The sequence below is a fragment of the Silurus meridionalis genome, chromosome 1 (genome assembly GCF_014805685.1).
Source record: "Silurus meridionalis isolate SWU-2019-XX chromosome 1, ASM1480568v1, whole genome shotgun sequence".
Taxonomy (NCBI): Eukaryota; Metazoa; Chordata; class Actinopteri; order Siluriformes; family Siluridae; genus Silurus; species Silurus meridionalis.
This window is the reverse complement of record NC_060884.1, coordinates 4,694,510-4,705,261: the sequence shown is the minus strand read 5'-3', so window position 1 is coordinate 4,705,261 and position 10,752 is coordinate 4,694,510. Positions and strand designations below refer to the sequence as shown.

Genomic DNA, 10,752 nt, shown 5'->3' with positions numbered 1-10,752 from the left:
TAGGGAATTACTAAAGCTCCCTATAGACTTTCGATGTACCTGTTTCCAGGCTACATTGTAGCACGTCATTTAACACCCCGCATTAGCTAGTCATTTTCTTAGTGTTTATCACCAAGATCACAATACAAAACAGGGACAGGGATAAATCGGCAGCCAGGGCATGTTTTAAGAGTGACGGGTGTATTGATTTATGGCTTTGTAAACTTTGGATTTGTAAATAAAAAGAAAAGAGGAGGTGCTCTTCTGTCCCACAGGGGCCATTAGGCCTGCTCATGTCTGGGCGCTGGTGCCACTGAGGCATGGGAATCATTGAATGATCTTTTATTTTTCAAAGCAATACAAATTTGTTTTTTATTGGAAATGTGTCAGTTACAGTAGACGTGTTAGCATTATGGAGCACAAAAATACAGAAAACTCGGTGTACTGTGTGGAGTATGGAAATGGAAAGATGACAAGTCCTGTGTCACAAGTAAGTGATTTAGACAACCTTAAACTATATGTATGGGGTTAATATATGTATGGGGTTAACTAGGGGGTTAATATTTATTCTTTTATCGCAGACACTAGATAAGTTGCAAAAATATATATTGAATTTTATATTTAATAATACAGCTACTGTATGTCATATAATTATTTTATATGAATAATAACTTTGCACAATTATGCTTGTGAACATGCAGATCAGCCTGAGATGATCCGTGTGTTTCCATGCGATGAATCACGATATTCACATTATGCAACTAACTCAAATCATGTGTGGAAATGCCAAAATTGAAACTATAAAATGGTTGAAGCTAGTATTACTGTATAATGGTAATATATATATATATATATATATATATATATATATATATATATATATATATATATATATATGTATATATATATATATATATATATATATATATATATATATATATGTGTGTGTGTGTGACTGTGGTTCTAATTTTAACTCTAACCCACCTGGTAAAAATCATTTACAATGCAAAATATTTTCTATCTGAATAGTGTTTTTTTGTATATATTCTATTTTAAATTACATCTCAAGAAAATATTTGGTTAAGCAGCTCTTTTTCCTGTCAAAAGCAATCTAAAAATACTACACCGAAACTATAATCAAATTTCATCATCTGCAAACTGTAGTTGTCTGTTTCAGAACAATCCTCTTATCATTCTTGGTTCAGTTAGAAAATTTGGGTACTAAAAATGTGATACAATTCCCACATAGCATCTGATGTTTTTTGTTCACTTCTCTGGCCAACAGCAAGTCGATAGAAGGAAATATCCGAAAATATGCGACTCAAACAAAATAAATTCTAGGCACATCGTTGACTTGAAGGTGCACAAAAGGCTCATAATCTTTTCTTTTGGTCTCTATTACTTTATTACCAACTTTGCTTGGATTTCTTCTGTAACATCTATCTACAGGTAAACTCTGATAACCTCCTGATGCCCACATTCACATACAAGGTGATCTCACAGCGGATGATTGCAGTGATTGTGATCGTCATCCTTCTGATCCTGGCTGGAGGTTCAGCCTTGGCCTGGTACTTTCTAGGTAAAATAGAAAATAAGAATAAAATGGATAGAACAAAGGATTAAACAAAGTCACCATATCAGTGTATTAATAAATAGACTTTAGGTTTTTTACACTTATTATATTCATTGCATTTTGCTTTTTAGAAGTTTACATGTCTTGTGTTGCCTCATCTCTCTCTCTATTTAGAGTACAGAGTGTGGGTGTTAGAGGTAAGGGTGGAGCAGCAGTATATAGGCCAGATCTCTATCCAGAACAGGAACTTCTCCAGCGCTCTCTCTTCACATACCAGTCGATTGTTTCAGGAGGAGGCACGCACTGTAGAGGCTATGGTCAGAACCTATTACCATTTTCACAAATCTATTCCTTAAAATCCAGATTACTACAGGATTTAGTGCCGATCATTTTCTTTCAGTATTGATCAAGCTGATCCTGTACTCTGGAAAAACATAGATGTCAAGGAACAGCGATGGTGGTTTTGTAGACAAAATTACATTTCAGCCCTTGACCTGATCAGACAGGCCATTTTTCTCTCTGATTAATTGTTTGTGATTCTGAAGTGAACAAGGTTTTTTAGGTATCAGTTTTATAATTTATTAAACATTTCCATTCAGCATATCCAAGGGATGGAGTGCCTATTGCTAGAATTGGACTCAAAATGAAATTGCAATGGGAATAAAAAGGAATACACTATGACAGGTCATGCTCTTATATAAAAACAGTCTCATTTGGGGGTGGTGTAATGTCACCTAACATTGAATATTTTCAACAATTTACCAATAAATGTGACTTGTATTGTATTAAAACAGAACAAAACATCAGATTTTATTCATTTCAAGTTACATTTAATAAAATGGAACATCTACAAAACAAGTTACTTTCTCTAGACACTGGAGACTCCTTCCAAAAAGTAACATATGAGAATGTGGACATTAATGTAAACCTTTTTATTGCTATAAATAAAATATTGTTGCATCTCATTCGTTCTTGCAGCTAGAGAAGATTGTGAAGTCCTCTGACATGTACCGGTATTTCAAATCTGCCACCCTGTTTAGTTTTAGGTAAGAATGGCTTACATTTCCAACACATGATCGTTAAGGAATTTATAATTTACCACTGGAAAATGTTGTCTCCACAGCGAGGGTAGTGCATTGGCTCACTTCTGGCTCATCCTGTCCCTCCCTGAGAGTCACGCAGTGAAGGGCACAGTGCAGAAGGTCAATGAGAGCTTAGTGAGAACCCTCCAGAGCTTTAGGAAGACAACTATCACAGATACAATTAGCTTGGATGGCTACTTGCTTCTCCTGTCGTCATTCTCCATAACGGGTAATAGCATCAATAATACTCCATTGCAGTTCTCCTAATGCAGTATTATTGGTAGACTTTTATTGCAACTCATATGTCAAAGCCTGCTTCATTTTTTTTCTCTCAAGCTGTGTTCTGTTCATTTTCATTGGTTTTGTTTTGTGTTTGCAGAAACCCAGCCCAAAGTTATAGATTTTTTGCAAGCCTCATTTGGTACGACATTTTCAATTAAGTTTTTCCTCATTTTCTTTTACGCACTTCTGATCAAATATGAACAAAGAGCAATGCCTCAACATTTACACAAGCTGTGTTTTTTATTTTTTATTTTTTTACTTATGCCTGGGGATTTGTGTGTACCAGCCTGTACCGCTGCTATGGTTTTGGTTTCCATGAGCATCTCTTTCATCTGTCTCTATCCTCTTGAGCTTCTGTTTCCATTCATCTCTACTCTTAGAACCTGTAATTATGACCATATTTAACTCTCAGCTTCCATTCAAATGACTTGATTCGAGTTCTTTCAATTGATTATTCTCATTCATCCCAATTCAGAAGGATATATTCGTTTAAATAAATCAAACCTACACTTTCTAGAGTCGATTTTTTCTCCTCTGTGCCTCAGATTGTTACCGGTACCAGTCAGTGTCCTGTAGTGATCCTGTTGTTCTAAAGGGGCCAAACACCCAGCGCACTTCATGTCTATGGCACCTAAAAGCCCCTGAGGGATCTCAGTTGGAGCTGAGGGTTGAGTGGCTGCTACCCGAGTGCCGAGACAGGCTGGCCATCTATAACTCACTGGTCCCTGATGACTCCAAACTCATCACCTCGTGAGTCTTACGTTGGTACTGCATTTAAAAAAAAAATAAAAAATGCTAATAATTTTAATCTAGCTTGAACTTTAAAGCGTCCCTATGTTTAAAAAAAAAGAATAAAAATAGCTTATTTTGCTTTCTTCCTGTGATCTACAGACATTTTTGAAAATGCAGCTTATTATACATACATATATATAATAATTTCATATCTGGTGAATGTGTTTATAGGCTTGAGTGAATGTTGTAGGAAAAGATAACCTTTAATTGATGACTCATTGAATAGGATGTTCGAACAGGTTGCGGTCATATAAATACATATTTGAAATGTTATATCAAAGGGACACGAATGGCACCCAATTGTGCACACTTCTAGTGTCTGAAACCACATTAGCAAATATTTTAGAGATTATTTAATAGCTCAGTGGACTTTGAGGGACAGTTAATAGAAACAAGTGTTGAAGATGTGTTGTCCAATCTACTAAATTATAATTACCTCAACACTGTGACAACTCTTTGACCTCTAGCCATTTCCTGAAAAACTGAAAATTACTGTTACACTTATTTCGTCATAATATACTCCATTCCTCCAATTCTCTCAATACCCTGTCTATCTCAGTCTGTATGGCTGCAGCAGGCTTGAGCAGGTGGTGCAGGTTTTATCCTCTGCTGACTGGATGACGGTGGTGTGGAAACAGGGGCAGTACAACTACAAAGACCCATTCTCTCTCTCCGCTCAGGCCAGGCCCTACAAGAGTAGGTCATTTACCCAATTTCATGTAAACAGAGAAAACCTAGCCATAATTTCTTTGTTCATATATGGATGTATCTGAATTGTTCATCTTTTCACTACTTGAGATTCCTAACTGAAGGAGAACTGTGTTAGAGTTTACTGTTCATAAGAGTTTACACATTGTGTGGTAGAGATTCTGCCTTTCTTCGGTAGATTGCTCCTACAACATCGTCTTGGAAAGAAAGGAAGGTGTTCAGGGAAGTTTACGGACCCCGTTCTACCCCAGTTACTATCCACCTAATACCAACTGTACTTGGCAGTTCACTGTAAGTCACACATAGATGTTTTAGGGTTGATTTTAGAAATCATGGGTGGAAAGATGAACAAGTAAAATTATGTTGGATATTGATGTGTTTAAGTGAATGTGAATGTAATGAATGTGAATAATTTTTTTTTCTTTCCCCAAAAAATGTTTGAAAGAATACACAGCAGGGTCCCAATAGGCATTAATAACTTAAACATAAAAAAGTCCATTTGCCTTTACTTCTGTGTGTATATAATATACATCATTCTTACTGAGATCTCAGGAAATAATGCATTAAGTTTCATTGTTGCACTATTTATTATCACTGGTTAATAGATCATAGATTAATAAAACAGATAGATTGATTAGTTCCTTAAATGTCACACTATCATTTGTGATTTTTAAATCATTGTGTTTATAGTTGCCTTCATCCGAGTATGGCCTCACCTTGGAGTTTGAAGGCTATGAGCTGAGTCGAGCCAGTTATAACCAAAACTGCACACAAGGCCAGTGGCTGATTCAGAACCGCAGGTGAGCTTACAAACTTCATGAATGTGTTTGATTAATTCTTGGATCTATGGGTTGAACAAAACAGTACAAAAACAACATTATAATGCTTATAGCAATAATCAGGTGAAATCAGCCCTAATTTGTTTGCAACTTATATAGGTAAAGGCCAGTGTTCCCAGTTTCTGGAGAAAAAATGTATTTACTTATATGGAAACAAGCAACAAGTGGCACTTATTGCAATGGCAATCATAGCAATCATGGTAATGAAAGAACAGCAAAAGCACACTAATGTATTTAGTGCCATGTGTCAAATTAAATAAAATTAGCTATCTGTCCTGTCCTTATATGGTCATTGTTTCCTGTTCTAGTTCTTTCTATTTATCTCGGGTCAACGTTTGGCTTTTGTGTGTTAGAAAGCGAATGTTTCTGTTTTTTAACTGTACTAATTACACAGTACAACTAATTATTGAATGTAACACGCATTAGTTATGCACTTGTGCCCCTCATTCTGCCATTATGTGTTTTGATAGTGACTATCTCATATATCTTTTCTATTCATGTCACAGTGAATTTTGGTCATGGATAAAGTACTTGTGTGGTGTGTGTACAGAATGTGTGGTACGAGGGCTCTGCAACCATATTCTGAGCGACTCTACCTCCATTACTCCACTACCACCGTTTCCATGACGTCAGAGGTGTCACTCACAGGGCCCGGCCTCCAAGTCTACTACAGCATCTTTAACCAATCAGATCGTTAGTTCTCTTGGCAATTATACACACATACATACATACATACATACACACACACACACACACACACACATATATATATATATATATATATATATATATATATATATATATATATATATATATATATATATATATATATAGGTAATTAAAATGTAGTGTTGTGGAATCTGTGTGTGTGTGTGTGTGTGTGTTAGCCTGTCCCGGTCAGTTCCTGTGCAGTGTCAATGGCCTGTGTGTATCAGCATGTGACGGGATCGCTGACTGTCCTAATGGTCTGGATGAGAGAAACTGCGGTAAGAGTTTAATTACAGTAATATTTGGTTTTTTTTAAGTGTCCTATCCCAAGTATTTGAGAAAAAAAACAAACAAACAAACATATTTTGGCCACACATTTTTGTTTGAAAATGATCAGAAATATGCATGGAAATTCCCCATGCTGATTCAATACTGCCAAATAAATCAACTGGATAGGGTGGCAATAATTTAAAAACCCGTTTTGCACAAAGACTAAGAGATCTAATCTTGATATACTTTAAGTTACTCATATAGTTGCTCATTTTTACTAATATGATGTATATGTTCGTGCCACAGTGTGTATTGCTCAGTACCAGTGCCTTGGCGACAGTCAGTGTGTAGACTACTACAAGCTTTGTGACCAGCATCAGGACTGTACTGATGGAAGCGATGAAACAAACTGCACAATGGGTATTTACACACAAACACAGACTAAAGCTCCATAAAGTGTATAATTCTAAATATTAGACTTGTGTGTACATGTAGGCGTTCCTTGTACGGACAGGACCTACATGTGCGCTGATGGCACTTGTTTGAAGAAGCAGAACCCTGCTTGTGATTCTATCACAGACTGTCCTGATGCTTCGGATGAAAAGAATTGTGGTGAGACTCCTTAGTGATACATAGTAATACCCAGTATAGTACATAGCCGGAGGACATCTCTTTCCATTTCTTTCATAGAAGATTGCAAGAGTCTACGAATATTCACTTGTGGAAATACAATTTGGAAATGCTTAAACGTGCTCTGTCATTTCCGGGAAACAATTCATTTTGCTAACTATAAATGAAACATTTCCACAGACTGCGGTTTGCGGCAGTTCAGTACGCGAATTGTGGGCGGAGTTGATGCAATGGAGGGGGAGTGGCCATGGCAAGCAAGCTTGCAGATCAGTGGACAGCATATCTGTGGTGGGGCGTTAATCTCCGCCCAGTGGGTGGTGTCTGCAGCACATTGCTTTAATGATGATCGGTGAGTAAAACAAGCTTTTGTGGTCTAATGCTAAAACCTGATGCCAAATAAATAAACACAAGCTTGTTACGTCATTCCAGCAAAATCAAGCACAGTAGTATGTGTTATTATACTCAAACACACCTATTTAAAGCCTATGAAAGGAGCTTATTAGACTGAACATACTAAATATTTTAAATTCCTCTTTCTGTCTCTATTTTAATTTTTATTCTCTTTAGTCTCTACTTGCCTTCAATATGGACGGTGTATCTGGGTAAGTTGCGTCTACGTACCTCTACACAAACTGAGGAAGCTCTACGTGTGACCCACATCCACCTACACCAGTACTACGATGACGAGATCCACGACTATGACCTGGCACTGCTCAAGCTCGAGAGACCCGTCTCAGCAGGAACGCTGGCACTGCCCGCCTGCTTACCCGAGCCCACACACCAGCTGGAGCCTGGTCTGCTTTGCTGGGTCACAGGCTGGGGGGCACTCAGAGAAGAAGGTGAGGACACACATATACTGTACAGACTGACATGAAGAAGGAACTGGTAACTCGTTTCAATCTGAGATCATTTCTCCTTTCAAAGAAATCTTAACTTTTATAAAATGCACCTAATATTTATTATTCATGAATGATTTATTAAGATATATTCCTCCAGGTGGCGTAAGCAACATCCTGCAGAAGGTTGATGTGCGGTTGGTCAGTGAGGAGGCTTGCGTCCGTTCCTATGGATACATTATAACTCCCAGAATGCTGTGTGCTGGTTATCGACGTGGAGGAAAAGACGCGTGTCAGGTAGAGTATGAGAATCCTCATTCGTTCCTCTTTTTTGTCACTTATAACTCATTCACTTAAATGTATCGCTCAGTTAAATAACTATTTTTCTGATGATCAATGTCCAAAGCTGAATATTTCAAATACACCAATCAGGCATATCATTATGCCATTATAACATTAAGTGAATAACACTGATTGTCTCTTCATCATGGCACCTGTTAGTGGGTGGGATATATTAGGCAGCAAGTGAACATTTTATCCTCAAAGTTGTTGTGTTAGAAACAGAAAAATTGGCGTAAAGTGTAAGAAGTTTATGCTGTTAAGGGTCAGGACATTCTTGGCAGCAAAACGGGGACCAACACAATTATAGGGCAGGTGGTCAAAAAGTTATGCCTGATCAGTTCATAACTAATAGTTGTGAAAAATACATATGAAGTTAAGCTTTATTTCAATGCACACCCACACCAATGCATTGTTGCTCATACTTGCTCTCTTTCTATATATCTATCTCCTGCAGGGGGACTCTGGGGGGCCACTGGTTTGTCAGGAGCGCTCTGGTCGCTGGTTTTTAGCTGGTGTAGTAAGTTGGGGCCGTGGCTGTGGCCGACCCGATTATTATGGTGTTTACACACGCATTACCAAACTCTTTCCCTGGATCAAACAACTCATCGCATCCTGACAAGCAAAACATACTGATCCTACACTATTGTCAGCCCGGAGCTGTTCTTAGCTATTCCTTCTCTGCATGTACCTGAGAGATTTGTTGGTTTATTCCAGAGTGAATTAACTGATCTCTAGCAGAGGTGATGGACTGCTATAAATAATGAAGACTAATTTTAATATTAGGGTTCATTATTTTCTGAAAACCACTCTGCAAAGAGTGAAAATATCCAATATGTCTCTTATTCCTAATTTCCTATTACAAGATGATACAATACACTGACTATTCATGGATCAGCCATACCATTAAACCCACTGACAGGTGAAGTGAATAACACTGATTATTATGGCACCTCTGGGATATATTACGCAGCAAGTGAACAGTCAGTTGATGTGTTGGAAGCATGAAAATTTAATAGGAGTGAGGATATCTGAGTGACTTTGACTTTAAAAAGCCCTTAATTGTGATGTGTAGACGAGAGCAACAGGTCTTGTGTGTTGTCCCCATTATGGAGAGATTTGTACCTACCAAAAGTAGTACAAGAAAAGAGAACTGGTGAACTGGCAACAAGGTCATCATCCTAATCATGCTCTCCTTTCTATAATTTAACTCACCTGGGGAAGAGAAGGCACACGAACGCAGTGTGATGCTCCTTGTCTTCTGACATTCATGTGGATGTTACTTTGACGTATACCACCTACTTAACATAGTTGCAGACCAAGTACACCATTTCATGGCAACAGTATTTCCTAATGGCAGTGGTCTCTTTCAGTAGGACAATTCTCCCTGCATGTCCACGCTGCAAAAATTGTTCAAGAACATGACATACATTTTAAAAAGTTGCCTCAGTCTGGTCAAGCATCTATACTACTATATGTGCTGGACAAAACAAGTCCGATCTAGGCCGGTTCCACCCCGCAACTTACAAGAATTGAAGGATCTGCCTCTATTGTTTTGGTGTGAGACATGACAACAGACCTTCAGAGGTCTTGCAACGTCCATGCTTCGATGAATCACAAAAAGGGAAGTACACAATGTCAAATGGGTGGTTTTATTATTATGGCTGATCATAACAATTTCAAAACAATTCAAAAACAAAACAACCTCTTTTCCTCCTTCCTGGAAATCAGAATAATCTATTAATGTTTAAATGATGACACACACACACACACACACACACACACACACACACACACACACACACACACACACACACACACACATACACACGTACATATAAAAGCAATGAAGCAGCCTTATTAGAAATATTTAATATACATTTTATATATTAACATATAGTTCTTTAAACTACTTGTATTATTTTTGAGTAATGAAATTAAATATAAAAAGATTCACAGCGGAGGTGAATGGAACTAAAAGTGTTTTAGGGGAACAGCAAAAGCTAATGTTTGTCATATGCCTGGTGGTTGCACTAATATTTATTTGACATATGAAATAAAATGTAAAAAAAGATTCAGATCTCTCTGGCTTTTGTATTTACATTTAGATTGTGTGCTTGAAAAAAATGTCAGGGGTCTAATTTTCGGTACCATGATACTGTAAAGACATTTCCGGTGTTGTTACTGTACATTAGCTCTGATTTTCACCATGTTTATATCTTCCTAGGTAATTTCATTTTGCCTTTCTTCTCAGTGTTTGTGTTGTCCAGAGGCGCATGAATATGACTTTTGCTGAACAGGTTGAATGACACTGAGCTATGCCTCACTACTAATGTCTGTAAAATTACCACCATTGTATTGTCTTCATGTTGCATTTCTCTGCTCTAATACAGTACTAATGCTGATTTCACTTATTATTTATTATACGCTCAGACTCTGTAGGATATATATATATATATATATATATATATATATATATATATATATATATATATATATATATATATATATATATATATATATAGAGAGAGAGAGAGAGAGAGAGAGAGAGAGAGAGAGAGAGATTTGCATTCTTTTCCTAATAAAGACATACACTGTTTTTTTTTATATTTTCTCTCCCTGTTTCTTTCTTGTCACTGTGTTGGAAGAAATACTTTTTTCTGGAGACACAGTCAATGCCAGTACATGCCAGCTCTAGACAGCTATTTCAGTCC

At 37.2% G+C, this 10,752-nt stretch overlaps 1 protein-coding gene across 1 annotated transcript; it reads left to right on the top strand.

Annotated features, from left to right (window-relative positions):
- The first annotated feature begins 260 nt into the window (after positions 1 to 260).
- Positions 261 to 10,469, top strand: LOC124388540 (transmembrane protease serine 6). Its single transcript, XM_046853307.1, has 18 exons — positions 261 to 469; positions 1,429 to 1,558; positions 1,727 to 1,869; positions 2,531 to 2,598; positions 2,676 to 2,863; positions 3,014 to 3,055; positions 3,462 to 3,666; positions 4,268 to 4,404; positions 4,595 to 4,707; positions 5,107 to 5,216; positions 5,806 to 5,948; positions 6,143 to 6,241; positions 6,540 to 6,653; positions 6,729 to 6,845; positions 7,044 to 7,212; positions 7,431 to 7,702; positions 7,860 to 7,996; positions 8,496 to 10,469. The coding sequence occupies exons 1-18, from the start codon at positions 314 to 316 to the stop codon at positions 8,655 to 8,657; spliced, it is 2,505 nt and encodes an 834-aa protein (XP_046709263.1). The 5' UTR covers positions 261 to 313; the 3' UTR covers positions 8,658 to 10,469.
- Positions 10,470 to 10,752: the final 283 nt, after the last annotated feature.

Coding starts and splice junctions, on each gene's coding strand:
- LOC124388540 (XM_046853307.1), top strand. CDS start 314: ATGATCTTTTATTTTTCAAAGCAATACAAATTTGTTTTTTATTGGAAA. Junction 3,667..4,267: donor GACTCCAAACTCATCACCTC/GTGAGTCTTACG, acceptor TGTCTATCTCAG/TCTGTATGGCTGCAGCAGGC. Junction 4,405..4,594: donor TCAGGCCAGGCCCTACAAGA/GTAGGTCATTTA, acceptor TTTCTTCGGTAG/ATTGCTCCTACAACATCGTC.